Source organism: Stylophora pistillata, chromosome 11 (assembly GCF_964205215.1).
Source record: "Stylophora pistillata chromosome 11, jaStyPist1.2, whole genome shotgun sequence".
Classification (NCBI taxonomy): domain Eukaryota; kingdom Metazoa; phylum Cnidaria; class Anthozoa; order Scleractinia; family Pocilloporidae; genus Stylophora; species Stylophora pistillata.
This window is the reverse complement of record NC_142529.1, coordinates 9,974,547-9,994,616: the sequence shown is the minus strand read 5'-3', so window position 1 is coordinate 9,994,616 and position 20,070 is coordinate 9,974,547. Positions and strand designations below refer to the sequence as shown.

The 20,070-nt window shown below is 38.5% G+C and overlaps 1 protein-coding gene across 1 annotated transcript in view; it reads right to left on the bottom strand.

Moving 5' to 3' along the window:
* The window catches only part of LOC111345943 (uncharacterized), a 39,545-nt gene extending 28,831 nt beyond the window's left edge, over nt 1-10,714 (bottom strand). The window contains exons 1-15 of the mRNA XM_088737961.1: nt 10,676-10,714; nt 9,447-9,534; nt 9,225-9,313; nt 7,549-7,625; nt 6,972-7,038; nt 6,153-6,238; nt 5,138-5,195; nt 4,939-5,005; nt 4,507-4,568; nt 4,258-4,362; nt 3,389-3,460; nt 2,765-2,934; nt 2,270-2,348; nt 1,536-1,617; nt 587-635 (exon numbers count right to left, since the gene is read on the bottom strand). Coding sequence (XP_088594087.1) covers nt 587-635; nt 1,536-1,617; nt 2,270-2,348; nt 2,765-2,934; nt 3,389-3,460; nt 4,258-4,362; nt 4,507-4,568; nt 4,939-5,005; nt 5,138-5,195; nt 6,153-6,238; nt 6,972-7,038; nt 7,549-7,625; nt 9,225-9,313; nt 9,447-9,528 — 1,145 coding nt within the window. The 5' untranslated portion in view covers nt 9,529-9,534; nt 10,676-10,714. The remainder of the gene's footprint in view (nt 1-586; nt 636-1,535; nt 1,618-2,269; nt 2,349-2,764; nt 2,935-3,388; nt 3,461-4,257; nt 4,363-4,506; nt 4,569-4,938; nt 5,006-5,137; nt 5,196-6,152; nt 6,239-6,971; nt 7,039-7,548; nt 7,626-9,224; nt 9,314-9,446; nt 9,535-10,675) is intronic.
* Nucleotides 10,715-20,070: the final 9,356 nt, after the last annotated feature.

The window sequence follows — 20,070 nt, the reverse complement described above, 5'->3', positions numbered from 1 at the left end:
AAATCCCATCTGGAAACTCGATTTTTAAAAATTGTTTATTTCATCTTTACATGTTCACTTTGGAGGCTAAATAGAATAAATGTTTGAAAAGAAAATTTGCCCTGAGCGGGATTTGAACCCACGTCCACCTGTTACTAGTCAGGTGTGATGACCACTACACTATCAGGACAACCATGCTGGCAACACGGCAATCGAAGATGTGATTTACGTGATCGGAGACGGGGTCTCCCGGGAAACTTAATTTACAAGGTATACATATATAGGTCGAAACAGTGTGCGCCCTGTCTGCAGTTAGATAGCTCTCGCTTGGCTTTGCATTTTGGCTGCCTTGCGATCGAGCACTTTACACTGGGGTTGCGATGCACTTAGCCTTTGGGCGAAGCTCATCACCTTAGTTGTGATTTGAGCACTCTCGCATGGCAAGATGCCTGCACTTGGTCCCACAAGTGTAGCGCTCAGGCAATGGTTTATTCCAGAGCTTGGCCCAGTGTCTGCACTGCAATGACGAGACCCACATAGGTCGAAACAGTGTACGCCCTGTCTGCAGTTATATATATTTGTATATATATTATCAACAATCACATACTTATGACCACCCATGATACATCCTCTTGGGGTCAAACACTTGCAGCTTCCTGGGAAAAGAGTTCATTATAATAAATAAGTGAGTGTTTGGGCCGACTAGCCGCCGAATGAACGAGTTGCGAACTGGTATTGATTAGGTCAAGTGGCTCAGTAGCACATAGTTGTGGTTTAAGAGTATTTTCTTGTCGGGGACCGTAAATGCTATGCTTGTTGCAGTTTTGTTTTTTCCCTACCGTTAATTGCACAGAAAATGTAACTGACAGGTTTATAATTTCCTTCTACCCCGATCAATTGTTAATTCAAGCTTTTTCTTTCGTTCAGTTTTTATCGTAGGCGTAGATAATTCAAGACAACACAAATGTCACAAGTGGCGGAAATGTTTGTACTTGGAGGTTGTCGGGCCCGAGGTTGTCAACAATCATGAAATGATCGTAATTGAAGCGTTAATATTATTCTACAACTACGCGTCAGAAAGTATCTCTGCAAATTGTCCCCAACAGTGAGCGAAAAGAGTTTTATTTTATTAAGCAATAAGGTCACACTAATAGGTATGAGCGAAAGAAATCTCAAACAACAAAATATGCACTATTGAGAAGAAAATTATTGCACTAAATATCATTAAAAGAAGGGAGAATGATTAAAAGAACAAGTGGCGATCTTTTCTCTCAACAGGTTAACCTTATCAGCAACGAAATGTGTGAATAAAACTTTTGGCCTTGTGTTGAAAATAAATAAAAGCATAGAAAGATGAATGAACTAGAAATCGAAAAAATAAACATGTAAAGACAAAGTCGAGTAAAAATTAGAAATTCTTTAGTTTTCATTTTCTGGAGATAATTCACAGAACTAGCAGAGTCAAGGAGGTTTGTTTGTAGTTGCTGAGGGATCCACACCGGAATCTCGTCCACCTTTACGTTAAGAAGGAGTACTAAGTAACTCGTCATTCTTACCTTCGTCATGGCTAAATCCAAAGTTATGACCCATTTCATGGGCCAGTACTACGTAAGGGCCAATGATGCTTCCATAATCCCACTTGAAAATTGAACGTAAATTAAACAAGTCATATCAGATGATAAGATGAGCAATGTCTAATGTACCCACTAGACCAGTCAAGAATATGTCAACCTAAGATTTGACTTCTTTATAGAGACGTTTGCATAAATGATAATATATGCGTACATAATGCCAAAATTTAGACTTCCAATAGTTTGAGGATCTGACGCGCTTGTTTCAGTGTTTTGAATACCTTACGAAACTATCGTCTGGTCACGGTTGTGGCAAACAAACTTAGCGATGGACATTCCACCACTCTGGGTTTAGCGGTAATAACCAACAGTGAAATCAGCAAACAAGAGTGCTTTAGGGAGAGTAATCTTGGATGAAAAGCTTTGAAATTTTGGGTGAAAGTGTTCAAGAGAAGCATTTTTGATATCTTTTGCAACAATTTGGGACAATGTCTGTCCTAGAAACTTCGATTTGAGGTTTGTGCCATTTCACACTTATCCCTAAGATGGTACCGGATCTCACCACGTTTGATTTAAACACAAAAAAGGATACGCATGCATCGTTTTCGTTAAGATGTCAGCCAATTGGGTTGAGGAGGTGGTTCCCACGTGACCTTCATCCATACTTTTTAGGAAGTGCTGTTATCAATTTTTGCAATCAGTCGATCTCTCTAACTTACATTATTAACACCAGTTGATACAGAGCCACACATCCCAAATAAGAAAGCCATGCCAATACAGTCAGACCAACGCCACTCACTGAAACGAAAAAAGAGAAGGCGTTTCTGTGCAACCTCGCCACTGGTTAACGATAAATTTTTCTCACCCCAGCCCCCCCCCCCCCCCCCGCCTTTAAAACTGGCCCGAACTTTTGCAGCAAGCAAACATGTGTGTTTCGTACAGCATTCAAGTAAACTCATGATCCTTGAACGATTTGGGGCTTGCAAAGTACTTGGCTCTTTTTTGATCGTTTATCACTGATTCTTCTTTGTCGATTTTTCCGAAGAATTTGTGATCTATAAGAGGTATCGAGGTATTCTAGACCTCTTTTGAGTTTCTCTCTGGGGGGTGAGGGGAGAGGATAAAAGCAGGGAAAGTGGATGATGTGAACTTTGTGTAACTACAACTTTGTAACTCTTTAATCTTAAGTTTATAAACATGTGAGAGTTTCTTACCTCAGTAACTGTGCGTTATCATGAGGAAATTTTTTCACTAAATGGTCGTTTCGATACGAGGTGAAACGACCAAGGTCAGGTCCTCCTTTATTTTGACGCTCAAAAGGGTCTCCATTCGTCCAAATCTCCAATGCTTTTAGTACTACCCTGATATTTATCCGCTGATAAATCTAAATAAGGATAATAAAGGAAGTCATGATAGGCATTTCACTGAACTGAATCGTTTGCTGCTAATCTACCGTGGGGACTAGGAAGATAAACTCAGATCCCAAAATTTGAATATCGATTCAGGGTAAGATGTATTACATTGTAGATGGTTTAACTAAAGGCGATTTCTTTATTATTATTTTTTTTTGATCGAATGATATACGAGATACCTTTCTTGGAAACTAGATGTGAAAATGCCTCTAACTTATAGTTCAGGCTGCTGCAGCCTATGTCAATCAAGGTTATTGACAGCAGTTGTCTTTAGGACTACAATTGACCAGATGGTGACATCAAGGGAGGAGAAGGCGACGAGTTCCAGCGGTTGATACCGTAGTCATTCTATTAAATTATCGCAGAGCTAATAAATGTATTTTCAGAGAGTCGATATTTATTACACATCTGAAACTGATCACTCACGGCATCAACAGCATTTGTCAATGTTATAACGCGGTCTGTTATGACTTTGGTGTCATTGTTGTGTTTCAAATACTGAAAAATTAAAAGGAAGAATGACTCATGATAAGTATTCAACCTGATCAATACAGAGCAATAGGAAAATCATGAATCTTTCAAGACCGGGATTTGGCCCTGTTACTCCCCGAATGAATTAATTGTAAATTTTCGTTATAAAATCGAAATGTATTTGCGACTTTTTTGTAAAAGATCCCACATTTTCAAGGCACCAAAACGAATTTGAGATAGGAAAAACATCTTTCATCTCAAGAGTGTTTACTCCCAATAGCTTCTTTTCCGACCATAGTAGTGTGTAATGGACCAGCTAATTAACTTGCTTGCCTGATGATGTTATCATGTTAATAAACCTCCTACTTCCTGACCGACACCAAAAACTATTTTCTCTACACATTGATATCTCTCCAGATCAAAGATAAAAGTCAAGAGAATGAAGAAAATGATGACCGGCTTAAGAAGCTCTAGGTAAGCTCTCAGGACCGTAGAGAAAGTCTGAGAAACAGCATACACCGAATTCAAATATGGCGTCCAATTTGAATTACCATTGTTTTGGACTTACTAGCCTCGTCTTCACGTGGAAAACACAAAAGGATTATAACATGTGTGAGAGGCTAGTAAGTCCAGAACAATGGCAGTTAAAATTGGACGCCATATTTCGATTCGGTGTATGGACAATATAAACACCGTCAAGATGCAAACGGTTAATGTAATATTAAATTCTTTCATCTGATAAATGCGTGGAGAAGAAAAGAGACTTAGGGATAAAAATTGAACATCAGATCATCAGGAATCTAAAAGTTTATCATATTACTTACCATTCCAAAATCTACAACCAATAGCAGTTCATTGTATCGTGTCTCGTCTGTTGTCATAAATGGTTTGTAGAATTCATCAATGTGACCCGATATGCTTCGTCGTATCTAAGATGAAAACGTAAAAAAAACGTCACGATATTTTTGGCTGTTTCCAGTTTTCGTTTCTCTCTCACTCTTACGTCCCATCCACACGATCTTTGATGTATGAAATGGAAATGAGAAAAGAAAAAATCGTTATCAAAATTTTACCCGTGAAATTGCACCTGACTTTTCATCTAAGTAATGCAAATCCGCATGAGTCTCTTTGTTTCCTGAAGTAAAGAAAACGCCACCAGAAATTGGTACGAGAAACAAATTTATAGAAAAGAACTGCGGGTCTTAAGAGTCTTCAGAGTAAATATAAACGCTATTTTATTTTATTAGAGTGTGCCCGAGTCTTTGCATTCACGACTGAGCCAAATCTTGACCAATAGAGCACCGTAAAGCACATCGACTTTAATGTTGAAATCGCTAGAGCAAAACATCCGTCCATACTCATCAACACTGCACACAGTGGGTGAGAACATGTGTTGTCAAACAAGAACGCTATTCAAACCATAGAAATCTCAAACTTGTATCTGCAGGGAAGGCGAGTATAACTTTTTTTTCCGAAGTAGAATTTGGTTCCGGTAATTGCCTCACCGCAGTTATTCAGGATGTGTTTAGCTTTGTCCTCCCTTGCTTGGAACACTCTGTGGGCCCCAGTTCCCTTAGTGAAAAACAGTCACGACATATAATTACTAAGTGGGGTCGTGGCTAATAATCTGATGTTATAAAGAGGAATCAATATAAAATCATATGTTTCATTAGATCAAACTCTGATTTCCATAGTAAGACTTACTTCTCTTCCAGACTCAGGTGTAATATAAAATGTATCTTTGCCATCATCTATGAGCCCCCTATGAAAATAAATGGTAAAATTTCTTTTTCATGTGTATACCTGTATACCTGTCTACGTCTCTTGTAGTCATCTTATTGGTAAGGCGAACCAAAGGGCTCCAATTGTTTTGTTTTGGACCCTTAAATAGGTTAAAGTTGGTGGCTAAAAATGCAGTATTAAAAAAGAAAAAAACCGTTGTGTGGTGAGACCCAGCCCGGTTGCATGTACAAACCTAAAATTTTGTTCGGTTTATCATAACCTTAGAACAAAAGAATTGTTTTACTCTTTCCTTATATGTTGCACTGACACCTTCGTTGATTAAAACTATGAAATTTGTGTCGGTATAATATAGTGGGGTTCTTCAATATGGGTTACCTTTGTACTTATACCCTCGTGCAGCTTTTAGTGGAAATTGAGGACAATTTCTCAATTTATTTTATCAGTTTATTTTTGTTAATTAATTTTTGTTTATTTGCCATTTTGTAATTTATGATACATCAGTAGAAATAAAAGGAATTACATATACATTAATATAATATAACTAAAGATCTAGCATGTGGCGAGGAAACTCGTAGGGAAACTATGAGGCTAATGCGGGCTACAGGCTACTCATAATTTACAAAAGTGAGGAATCAGTTTTTTTTTATTTACAAAATATTTTAGGTTAAAAAGGGAAGAACACAGACACGTAGAACAAACGACAAACAACAGCGGGCGCTCAAACAAACATACTTAAGCAGCTTGAGAAAAGTAATGAAGAGTAAGAAGGAATTCAACTTAGGAGAAATGTTCGCAATTTAGCAGACTTAAACAAGGAAAGTGTGTCAACATTTTGGATTTCAATGTTCAGAAAATTGAAAACTTTAGGTCCTTGGAAACATAACGGTATAATGAATCACGATACTAGCCGAGCTTTCAACGAGGCACCTGTTTGGAACTGTTTTTCATGAATGAGGGTTTTTTTTTTTTTTAGTACCTCAGTCCCGAACAAGTGTTTAACACAACAGTGGAATCTGCCAAGCCTCGGATGAACCCTTGATAGTGGCAATGATCAGAAACACCCTGGAAAGGAGTAAAAAAAAGACGAGAAAATATAAAAAGGTGAAACGGATTAACGAGTGTAGTACCCGACAACATACACGCTAACAGAAAAAAAAAATTAATATACCCAGATAAATATGTCATTTCGACTTCCGAATTGCTCTTGGTCTCTTTTTCAAAACGAGGCTCCGTGTTCAACCAGTCGTATGAAGATGAGTTTAATTTGCATGTGAAAGAAAACGTATTCAGTATCATATAAAAGGATGCGCACCAGGACTCGCTTTGAAAAATGAGGCCACGAGTAGTTTGAAAATGGGTTAATTCGCTCGCGATTCTCCTGTAAAAACATTTGTCCATTGCAAGAAAGACGTCACGGTGATTATGCATCATACAAAACGCAGCTTAACACATTTGAGGTGCTCATTTGAATTTTATGCCAGGCCTCCTAACCATTCCAGCTCAGGTTTGGGAGCAAACCGAAAAACCTTAGTAATGTTACGCTTATGTAGTACCTGATTCACACAACAGTTCAGCAATGTCAAACATTTAATCAGAGGCAGCCTATTTTCGGCAAGACAGTTTAAAACTGTTCAAGAACCAGTCATCATGTTCCCCATTGGGTTGCCAGTTAGCTTGGCTTGGTGGTATTCCTGTGGTAATTTTGTTTAACATGGGTGTGCCAAAGTAATTCTGATTGCATGTTCATAAGGATAAACAATATTTAACCTTTTGAAACAGTTTCTCTACAAATTACCTCGTGAATAACTTCTGAGCCATCATTAGCAAACGTGCGAACAGCAAATGATGGAGAAGTAAGTTCTCTGTGAGATAGGCAAAGCAAAAAAAAATAATTGGTAATTTCTCTTTAACATAGAAAGTAAGTAGAAAAGTAGATTAATCAATAAACTAAATATTGGCAGTTTTTAAAGACAAGCATCCCATGTACCATTTGATTCTGCAGCCCTTATCAAGAAGGGGAAGAAAACATACCCACACTCACCGGTTTGTACTCCTCATTAATATTTCATTTGTGGTTTGCAATATTTTTTCGTGTGTCTGTCAAAAGTTTAATTTATACCCAGACCTGATTCTAGTTTGATAACAAGATTAATTTGTTCAAAATTCTTCTGTCGCAAAGTCTCTTTACCGGATAAAGAATATAGCCAATATGCTAACAAAAAGAAAATGGTCGAGTGTTTATGTCAAAGCTTTGGTGAATTTACATCGTGTAAAAAAAAAAAATTTCAACCTAACGCACACACCTATAAAAGTTATCAATCAAAATTATCAAACTCTTTCAGCGGTTGGTAGGATGATGAAACGTAACATACTTATTTCGTTTTATATCCAGAGTCCAGTCCTTCTCGGGAGTATTCACTCGATAGGAGACGTCATCAACGTGACCCCCCTAAAACAAAGTAACATTATCATCCAGTGTCTTCCAGGCTGGTATCATTAACAGTCAATCTCGGTTGATGAGACAGTGATACATAAGCACTAAAAGTTGTTTGCTATATGAAATTAGTTTCCGGAAGGAACGGCTGTATAACGTTTAAAATCAAATAATTTGGATATATCAACAAAGTTGAAATGGTAAATTGGGCACCGTAATGATTACAAAAGCTGACGTTTCGAGCGTTAGCCCTTCGTCGGAGCGAATAGAGGAATTGTGGGTTGTGTGTGCTTTTAAAGGCAGAAAATGGAGCTGCGTTATTGGTGGGAGCATGGCAACGAGAAAAACACGAATAAATTAGTGGAATGAAAAGCGTTCGTTGATCCCTGTGGGATTTAGACTGCCGGTTTGAAAGATGAGCATTTGTTCAAGATTTTTACGGCTTTCCGTGCCACCTAAGTGCAAGGAAAGACCGCAGATTGCCATAGAGACAAGCACTATCTTTTGTCTCTATCCAGAGACAAGCACTATCTTTTCGCAGCCTCCGCTCATTTCATTCAAACGCGACAAAAACATAGGCAATTTTTTGGTCTGAAGTTCTTTTTAGACTAATGACCAACCAGGCACTTTTAAATGCGCTCGTGCACGATGCAAAACGTGTCCTTTCATTCACAACACTGATAAAATATCGGGACCTAAACGATCTATTAAGATCACCGATCACTTCAGGTGCACCTTCGCCAATGTATTCTATTGCATAACTTGCACTTATTGCAAAAAGATATACATCGGCGAAACAGGCAGAAGACTAGGTGACCGATTCCGAGAACACCTTCGAGACGTGGAAAGGAATGACAAGGACACATCGAAACCAGTCGCTAGACATTTTAATTTACTTAATCATTCTAAGCAACATATGGCAATCTGCGGTCTTTCCTTGCACTTAGGTGTCACGGAAAGCCGTAAAAATCTTGAACAAAAACTCATCTTTCAAACCGGCAGTCTAAATCCCACAGGGATCAACGAACGCTTTCCATTCCACTAATTTATTCGTGTTTTTCTCGTTGCCATGCTCCCACCAAGAACGTAGCTCCATTTTCTGCCTTTAAAAGCACACACAACCCACAATTCCTCTATTCGCTCCGACGAAGGGCTAACGCTCGAAACGTCAGCTTTTGTAATCATTACGGCGGCCAATTTACCATTTCAACTTTGTTGATATATCCAAATTATTTCGTTACTCCCACCGACGCAGCCCCAAACAGTTTCTTTCGAAACTATCAGCCTTTGTTTAAAATCAAAAGTTGTTTCGTTTCACGTTTAAAACGCATTTAAAAAGGAATCAACATTATAATTTAATACATATAAAAAGCTTTAAATCCTGCTTTGCTGTAAATTACTTGGCCTTGCCATGCGCATAAAAATTATTTTGAGCGAAATCATTCCGTTTCATCCCAACTAAATGCCAGGTTATCTTTTCTTTTTATCTCTGTTTGTCAAACAGGTTTGCATTACACGAATGCTATTAATTTCAACCCTCTCGCAGAGAATTCAAAACTTTATCTCAGAATATCGTTCAGGTAACTGTAAAAACATTTATTATATAAGAAAAACCTTTTCAGAAGTTGACAAATCCCTTCTTTCCCGCCTGCCATCAATGCGTTCGGGAAATGTGATGTGATAGTCACTTTGATAGGCCTCGTCTGTAATTACAAACTTTCTTTGTTAGAGGATTTAAAAAAAAAAACAGAAAGTCAATAATACAGCTTATTAAAATCTGCCTTACGTTTCGATATCATCATTATATCTCTTTCAAGTAGAAGGAAGGGTGCTCACCTGCAAACTGAGTGCTTGTGGTGTGTAAGAGGAACCATAATGTACAGATGACCAGCCAACTACCCACTTTCATCAGCAGCATCTTCCTCTATTTAACGTTAGAAACTCATATCATGAAAACAAATATGTTTTGTCAAGTTTTTAACTATGGTTCCCTCCTTGTATAGCCAATGAAAAGCTCGTATGACTTTAAAAGAATGTATTTACAAAAAAGATAATAGGCTTTCGTCGAGATATTGTTCTCATTGTCGACGTTGTCAGGGTTGAGTTTGATTTTCCCATGGATATTATTCGTTTGTAAAGATGAATCATGAAGATAACATTATGAGAAAATTCATGTTGTGCGGGATGCTTTTAAGGCGAACAATATCTTTAAAAAATAATGATATTTGGTATAAATACCTCAGCTATTGAATTAAAAAACTTTGGTCGAGAATTATCGAAAAATTAACAGAAAAACTTTTAACCATGCAGTGAACAAATTCCAAACCTAACCTTCAGTTTCACTGCTGATAGTAGCATTAATTATAAAAACGATAAAACTGGATGCTTATAAATACATAGCAAAACATTTTTTTTTAAATTCTAAATAGTCTCGAGAGACAATTAATGAATGCCTTCACATCCGAAATATTACATATATTGTGAAAACGTTAGAGGTTATATATCGAAAAAGAAATTGTTTACGTAAAAAAACCTCAAAAACTTTTATTATGAAGACAAAAATAACACTGGTCGCCCTGAAATTTTGACGAAGGCCAGTTTTCTTGTTATCTAGTCTAACTATTCGTACTGCTATTTCCTTAACCGCCATCGAGCCTTGAGAATTTAATGTAGATAATCATTGAACCTTAAAAGAGCACAGAAAATGTGGTTGGATTAAACTGCGAAGCTTTTGCATGATGTGCTCTTTGGTTTAGCAAATATAGGATTTAAAGATCTCTGGACTTAAATGACTTTAAAACTGTTTATCGGGAACCAGCCAGCAAGAACTGAGAACCCTACATAACTTCGCACAATGTTCACGATGTGGCTTATTTGAAACAAAATATGTAAAGTATATTGCGGCTTTAGTAAGGCACTTCACGTTTCTCCTATCAAACTGATAGATTTATAGAATGTGCACAGAATTGCTATCTTTTACAATAAACTGATTTTTCCCTTCTGAGAAGTCATTCAGTTGTGAAGAAATAAGAAGAAATAAAAAATATAGTGGTCATATATCTCACCTGCAAATGTGCTTCTTTCAGAGCCTAATAACACTTAGCTTGTCCAACTAGTGTAACAGCTGTCGAGCAGATGACTCCAGCAAAAGACACAATTACAACTAATATTAGTACGTCGGTAAAAAGACGTGTTTTTAGTGTTGATTTAGCTGTTCGATTTCAGATTATGAAACAAAGATATCTTACAAAGGCGGATGTTATTTTTCCATATCTGAATGCATTTGATGACACTCGTTGGAAAACAGAGGCTTGATTTTTTTCCGTGTAAGTTGAGTTTGACAAAGATTTCAAGATAAGCTAATTTTCTTCATTCTTGTGCTACTTTACAAAATTAACGCCTTTACTTTAACCAACTTAAGCTCGCAAACTTCTCGCTAATTCTAAAAAAAAGATGTGATCCCAACAGCAGACTGTTTACTCAGTCTCGTATCATTGGCTTAAGAAAAGATGTCACTTTTGAGCTTTATCTTTAAACAAACTTTCATAACACCATATTCTCTCCCAGAGATGTCCATATGAGGATTTGTACGTCGTTATGTTGAAAACAGCTTATTATAAAGCAAAATCATGGATGAACAAAGTGTTTTTGACTCATTTGCAACGGGTTTCCTCTACTTCAAAGCTGGCAAATAGTTGACGCTCTCCTGTACAGCGTTGCATTTCTTTTAAAATACATGGCATGCACGGCGAAAACGATTTTCAACCGGAATTTAATGTTTGTCAGTAATGTGGCGATATGTTTGAGTAGAGCATATTGTTATTCATAATCTATGACATATATAGTAATGTTCATAAAGTATTATAATGATATCTGGTTTCGCCCCATTGAAAGTTTGCCCCCCTCCACCATTGTGAGTCCCCCCCTGGGGTAAATCTAGTTCGCCCCACCTTTGCCAGTTTGCCCCCAAATATTTCAACGCGTTTCCTTACGGCAGAGCATAATCCTTTGTCCCATACGACATATACGTACGAATATTAAACGACGAAATACGTTTGATAATTACTGCTCAAGATCATTTGTTAGCTTCCAAAGGAGCCGTTTTTTTTCGTGATAATTATTGTGAAAATGCACATAAAAGTGTGTCAAACCAGCCAGGCAAAGACCGGAATAATGAGGCGACTTAACATAAGAGAGATTTAGCGCCGCGTTCGCGTGAAACGGCAAACGTCAGCTCGCCCTTTCATGCTTCACATCATGGTGGATTTGATGGTGCAATTGTATGAGTTACAGTTAGCTTCTACTACGTGAGAGAAAAAGGGAAGAAAATCTTATGTACATGGCAAACGCGATCAGGTTACTTTCACGTAGAAACGGCAAAGTGCAACCGGCAAACGTGAGAAAATGGCGGGAAAACGAGGTCACGTGGTAACTCTAGCCGTTTACGTTTCACGTAATCGCGGTGCTAAATCTCTCTATTATTCGTTCAATAGTCATGCGTTAGTTAACGCGCCAAATGATTTGTATGTTGACAGAACGTTATTGTTCAGCTGTGAAATTGTCAGTTGATCGAAATGTTCTACCGATCTTGACAGTAAAGGAATATGTTCAGCCACAAGAAAACAAGTTCAAACATTTGGGGGCGACCTGATAAAGTGGAGGGAGAACTTGTTGTACTCCAGGGAGGAACGAACCCGCTGAGGTGGAGGAGGTGAACTTGCAATGGGGCGAAACCTCCATAACTGGTATGCTATATACTCTTCATTGCAATAAAGTTGCCATAGAAAAAAACAACAACAACAAAAGCAAAAAAGAAAAAAGCCAAATGGGAATTAAGTAACTTATACATGAAACCACCCTCTGGCTATATGCCCCAAACAATTTTCACAGAATTTCTACCGAGAAAACTCTCTCAAACTTTTTGAGAGTATCAGATAATTATGCTGTTGCATTTGCTTAAGAAATATGCTAATTAATTTATCTTTTCTTTTTCCCTATTTTCTATGACAATTTTAAAGCAGTTATAGTTGTATGTCCATGGCATTTCCTATAGTAGCGTAACTACTTAATTCATTTGGTATTTTTCTTTATCCCGAAAGTGACCAAGAAAGTATGGTAAACGACCAGTCATAAATGTGTCTGAGAACAATGAAAATATATTAAATTTTTTTAAATTAATTAAAAGGATTTTATTTACATTTCTGTTAACCGTAGCAGAAAACAATTAACCGTTAGCCGTAAAAGCCATCACCCTATCAAAATCCTCTTATTTCCCTCAACAGAATAGAGGTCGCATATGCCTATTTCACCTCAAATTGAAATTTGAATTCCACCCTATCTTTTTACTGTTTGTAATTATTTTCATCCTGTTTCTCTCTTCTAATTCTCAGATAACGGAGAGCTTGATGGTATTGAACGGTACGGTATGGTACAGTATCGTGTGGTAACGTCATGTAGCCATGAAATGTAGAGAGCCGTTCCATATCTTGGAGTTTCGTAACTGTGGTAACGAGATTATTCTAACAATCCAAGACCCTTAAAGAAAAGAACTGTTCATAAATTCTATGAAGCGAGCCTTGTATTTTTTTCCACATTTATCGAAAGCTTCACCCTTTTCACAAATGATGAAAAGGAAATTGCAGTTATCCTGCGTGGCTTTTTGTAAGTAAATTATTAAAGATGAAAATAATACTTGTAAGTAGCTAATAATTAGGCGATGCGAGAACAGCATTAGAGCAAAATGTCTTCAGGGATTGATAGCACATGCAAGTTTTTATTCAATGCCAATAATTTGACAGACTTATTTCAATCAAGTTGACTTAAAACGATCTGAAAATTGAAGAAGGCGCACAATTTATTTAACTCTCTTGTAACACACATGCAAATTATTTTTGCTGGAATCTTTTAGCAGTGCTTCACTTAATGAGAGAGCTGAAAATGTAGGTCTTCTAAAAAGTGTTTCGCCTCAAAATAGAACGCATATAGAAAGCTACACCATGAAAAATAAAATGTCCTGGAAATTTAAAGAGAACACTTAACACATGCTATTGACAAAAAAACAAAAGTATATCGAACAAAGCATCTCCAGTAAGTAACCTAAAGCCAACACTACTAGATACAGTCCCAAGTCATGGAGATATTTTTCCGTCAAGAAATAGAACGAGTTACGAAGTGACATTAGATCGAAAGTGGGCACTAATAAATGAAAAATGAAATTCGATCACCTTGTTTTGACTGATTAGGGATTTTAAGTATTGCCTCCTTTTGTCTTTTATTATGTATATTTTCAGTATTTAGTATTTATTGTTCTAATCTGTTGAATTTTGTACATTTTAAGTGTGCAACCTTTAGTATATACCTAGACCGTGCATTACCTGTAAACTAGCTGATTAAGCAAAGCATAAAATCCATGTTAAATATAGATATCGTAGCTATGGACATTTCAGCTAGCGTCGTCACAGTTAGCGTCGTCATTTAAAAATAATGAGACAGTAAGGTTGTAGCGTGGAGGCGCGGTGGCCTCATGGTTAGTGCGCTCGACTCCGGATCGCATGGTCCGGGTTCGAGCCCGGGACAGTGCCTCTCTTCACCCAGGTGTATAAATGGGTACCGGCAATTTAATGCTGAGGGTAACCCTGCGATGGACTAGCATCCCATCCAGGGGGGAGTAGAAATACTCCCAGTCGCTTCATGCTACAGAAACCGGAGTTATGCACCGCCCGAATGGGCCACTAGGCTCTTAAACAGACTTTACTTAAGGTTGTGGCGGACTCATAAGAAACGCTTTTCCAAACACAAGGCTGCATTTTCACACTAAAGAACTAAATGTTTTTACTTAACTATGCAGGTAGGCCCTTTTTCACGCTTTGTTCCTCTTACTCGAAGATAACTTTTCAACCTGAATGATTTTCTATCGTTTCACATGACTGTTTGAATCTTCAGATGTTCGGCCTCTTTTCATGCTTCCTCCCCTCACCAAATGAATCAAACGTAGATTTTTACCGTGGACAATTTTTTATCCCATCAAAATACTGTTTAAATGTTCAAAATTTACCCTTCTTTTCACGTTTTCTCTCCCGTACTCTAAATGAATCAAACCCATAGCCTTTAAACGTGAAGGATGTTTAACCGCCTCCCAGTTAGCTCAATTGGTTAGAGCGCTGGACTGTTGTGCGGGAGGTCGAGGTCGATGGTTGGAGCCCCGGCCGGACCAACACTCAAGGTCTTAAAATAAGTAAGGAGAATGCGCTACCTTTCTTTAATAAGAAATGGATAGGCATTCTAGTCTTCTCGGATAAGGACGAATAAACCGTAGGTCCCGTCTCCTGCATCTATTAATTAGATAATTTGGTTAGGCAGGGGACGTTAAAGAACCCACTCACGAGATTACTGTGACGTGGTCTGGCCTGTTTACTGGGAATTGGGGGGAGGGGGCATCTTCAAATAAGTTTCCTTCGATTGTTTGTAAACTGCTGATGCAGTCTGGCCAAAGTCCCCCGAACAGTGTTGTGATGCGCATTTGATCATATCGACATGTTAATCTACGCAATATAAATATTGAATTATTAAAATATTAAATTATGAATAATTAATAAGCTCCTCGTTTACGTACAGAGCCGTAAACATCGATCTAATTAAGCTAGCTTCTTGCAGGAATGAGAATCGAGTTCGTGAGGGCGAGCAATAAAGATATGGCGTGTTGAATCATTCGATGATATTCATTTTAATCTTTTGAAGAACGTGTGGAAGACATTATCTTCAATTTCTCTCTATTTTAATTTACAGAAACTTATGACACCTGATCCATTGTTACCCCAACCAAACAATGCAGTTATTCGGCTTTAGAAGCGCTCGTTATGATTAAAACTAGGAATACAAATTACGCTATCTGTTTTCCTCCAAGAAAGAATAGAAGAAACTATGCTTTAACGGAGGGCGGCCGGTTCGCTGATCATCTGCACGTTGTGGTTGTTTTTACTTAACTATGCAGGTAGGCCCTTTTTCACGCTTTGTTCCTTTTACTCGAAGATAACTTTTCAACCTGAATGATTTTCTATCGTTTCACATGACTGTTTGAATCTTCAGATGTTCGGCCTCTTTTCATGCTTCCTCCCCTCACCAAATGAATCAAACGTAGATTTTTACCGTGGACAATTTTTTATCCCATCAAAATACTGTTTAAATGTTCAAAATTTACCCTTCTTTTCACGTTTTCTCTCCCGTACTCTAAATGAATCAAACCCATAGCCTTTAAACGTGAAGGATGTTTAACCTCTCACAATACTGTTAGTTTCTTCAGATGTGACGCCTCGCTCTTTTTATGCTTTCTTTCCCCTACCTCAAATGAATAAAAAAATAGCCTTTCCACATAAAAAAATTTAAATCCTCTCACGAAACTTTTTTTTAAATCTCTAGATGGGCAAAACGACTATGCTTACCACCTCACACCAATACCTTCGTACACGAGTCGACCAACCTGACACTGGGTTTGTTAAAAGCCCCCTGAAGTATACTTCTTTACAAGAACCAGGAACTTTGTACGGTCCCTCTCTCATCCAGTACCATGCAGATATATGACGGCTGATGCTCCATTAGGTCACCGCTGATCCAAGGTGCGGGGTGTTACCGTTCGACATCGCTGAAACAGGACACGAAAATAAAGGCAATCGTGTAATACTCATTTTTATCTGGTGTGTGATTTGTTAGGTTTTTTGGTCTCTTCTTGTCATGGTCACTTGTTTATAACAGTCGATTCGCCCTATAACAGATTTCGATAAACTTAAGCTAAAAGATTATTTAGAAAAGTGCTGCTTGGTGGTCTCGGTTTGTGCGCAAAAAAGTCTAAAGATGCAAAAAGACTCACAGGGGGTGGAACAAAGACAACCTCTATGAAGGAAACTCAGACAAACCCTCTCTACAATATGACTGCTCCATGCTGGGAATTGCAAACGCCATAAAGGACTTTGACAAAGCTCAGGTGAATCAATGTATCTATATCATATTTTCTTATTTTCTTCCTTAAAAAGTGTAAAGTTTGTCTGAATCTTGATGTTTAAGAGGCAACCAAAATTGCCATACATCAAAGCATGAATGTTCTACATTCCTAGTTTCTGACCCCTCCTACGGATGTCGTTTGCTTTATAGATATTTTAGGAAAATGTCGTCATGGTCCGAGACCTGGAATGTCAAAAGGACTTAATTTACTTTCGACAATAGTTTAGTATCCGCTTATGGCGGATAGACGTGTCTTGCGTTCGTCCGCAATTTTGTCAAGTTTTCTGGTCTTAGCTTCGTATATTTCGAACTTAAATTGTCTCAACCGATTCAGTAATGCCCAAACGCAAACATGGGGGAATTTTTCAAGCATGGACGCCGCATATTTGGTCGAATTCCAACTTAATCCGTTGACGTATCTGAAGCGAGCTGGCGGCCATCTTGTCATCTTTCGCTGCAAGAGGTTTCAGAAGTCACGTGTGGCGTATTATTCGAACTGCACAGCCTCCTTTAACCCGGCTGATATCTCCCTTGTCAGAGGTGGCGATATCCATCCTCAGCCAGGAACTATCAGACAGTGTAAGGAGTCAGCTAAGTTTGATATACCAGAATCACTAAGGGCAAATGTTAAAGTCGCTCACTTGAATGTCCAGTCCTTGAAATCAAGAGAGAATTTCTGTCTCGTCAAAGACACCATATTGCAATATGGCTTTGATATCTTCACTGTATCTGAAACGTGGGCGGATTTATCTGTGTCTGACGCAAGCCTCGAGATCTCCGGTTACCAACTTTTCGGACAGGATCGTGGACAACATAAAGCTGGGGGTGGCTTGTGCATCTACGCCAAGTCAAACCTCAAGATTACTGTGCTGGAGAATTTATCATCTGCCTGCGACAATGGCTTTCAACAACTTTGGCTAAGAGTTCAATGCAGAAAATACAAATCGTTTTTGATCTGCAACACATATCGACCTCCACAAACACCAACCACGTGCTTTGAATCTCTTGCAAATAGCTTCACAGATGCATTACTCCTAGACTTAAATGTTGTCATTCTTGGTGACCTAAATTGCAATCTTTTAGCTCATTGCCCTTAATCTACACCAACTGGTTAAGAAACCCACAAGGATTACAGAAACCACATCATCATTAATCGACGTAATTTTGACGACAAACACGGATTTTGTCAGTCTCAGCGACGTGCTTGCCTGCTCGGTGAGCGATCACCATCTTGTTTACCTAGTCTTAACGTTGAAGACCCCTCGACTCAAGCCCTCCTATGTTACCATCAGGAGTTACGCTAATTACAATGCAGAACAATTCAGTGAGGATCTGTCACTTGTACCTTTTCATATCATATCCATGTTTGACGATTTTGATGACAAAGTGAAGACGTTCAATGCGTTATTTACGGATATTTTAGATGATCACGCTCCTCTAAAGCGAGTAAAAATTAAGTCAAGACCAAACCCATTTGTTTCTGCTGAAATTCGCCAACTAATGAAGACCCGGGATAAATGGCATCGGAGGATCATTAAATCAAATGACCGTCTTCAATGGAACGCATAACGTTTCTTCAGACAGGAAGTCAAGCGTGAACTACGAATTGCAGAAAAAGCTTATGTGAGATCTCAGCTATTACAAAACAAACGAAACACCAATACATAATGCATTATTTGCGGATATTTTAACCCATTTGTTTCTGCTGAAATTCGCCAACTAATGAAGACCCGGGATAAATGGCATCGGAGGGCCATTAAATCAAATGACCGTCTTCAATGGAACGCATATCGTTTCTTCAGACAGGAAGTCAAGCGTGAACTACGAATTGCAGAAAAAGCTTATGTGAGATCTCAGCTATTACAAAACAAACGAAACACTAATGCAATATGGAAGATAATTAAGAACTGCCTGCCAAAGAAGTGCAAAAGCCGCCCTATTATTCCTGACAACCCAGTTTCCTTGGCTAAAAGATTCAATGAATATTTTACATCTGTTGGAAGTTCAGCAGCTCAGGAAGCTTACGATCTTGCTTGTGTACATAATTATCATATCAATCCCACTATGCCAATCCCCTTGCGAACGCCTGATGATTGCCCTGACTTATTTTGAATTCACCCCGTACTGGAGAAGGATGTTGAAGATGTAATTAAGGGCTTCTCTTCCAACAAAGTACCAGGTCGTGACAAGATTACTACCCGCGTCCTCAAGGACTGTTTGCCAGTCATAGTACCAATTATTACAAGCATTATGAATAACTCATTTAGATCTAATTGTTTCCCTAAAGTATGGAAAATGGCTGAAGTTACTCCTGTGTTAAAGTCGATCTGGCAACACCGAAGATCCCTGTAATCACCGGCCCATCTCATTACTGCCAATACTATCTATGGTGTCTGAGAGATTAGCTTACCGTCAGTTCGTTGACTACATAACCACCAACAAGAAGCTATCTAAAAATCAGAGCGCTAATCGAAATTGTCACTGGACGGAAACTGCTCTCTTACACGTAACAGATGATTTTCTCATGGCTGTTGACAAGAGTGAAGTGTCCGTTGTCGTGCTACTAGATATGTCTAAGGCATTCGACAGTATCAGACATGATATTCTCCTTCAGTAGTTACAGAGTATAGGTGTTGCCTCTTCGAGCTTGGAGTGGTTTCATAATTATAATTACCCGTCTGGTCGTAGCCAGAGAGTGCGCATTGGGGATGCTATCTCAGACCCGCTCCCTCTTAAACACGGAGTTCCTCAGGGTTCCATCTTGGGGCCCGTGTTATTTACCATCTATGTAAATGATCTCCTCTCCGTTCCAACCCACTGTAAGTCTGTGTGCTACGTCGATGACTGTAAATTATACCTATCCTTTCGCTGAACTGACATCGCTCGCGTATTTGGCTGTCTGAACGAAGACTTGAGTGAAATCTGCCGATGGTGCTGTCAGAATTCCCTTCTAATAAACCCAGCTAAAGCTTAAATCTTGCTAGTTGGTGTTCCTCAACTACTGCAGAAATTGTCTAACTTTGAGTCATTAGCTTTATTTTATTGTTGCAGTTTTTTCACTGTGTATTTTATTTTAACAGGAATTATTTCAATACAGAATTGAGGCGGACGGAAAAAACCGCTGGGGAGGAATCTGGGAAGTGACTACACATTCCCAGCCCAGAGCAGCAAACAAACCAACGTAAAAATCGTCAAGAAGTTCGACTCATGGGATGCAAACAGCAACTTGGGAAAGCGCATGCCCAGAATGGGATTATCGAATGATCTGTTATTGACCAGCGCATCAACAGTGAACGAACTGCCAGGATCCTTGGTGTTTAACAAAGGCGACAACTCCGCCTCGTATCTACAGCAAGAGAAGCCAAACTCCAGCGTCGCGAGATACTGGATAAGAGAGGGAGCGAGGTAAATTCTTTATGTTGTGACCATTTCTTAAAGTCGAACTGAGGATTTGTTGGTAAATTTA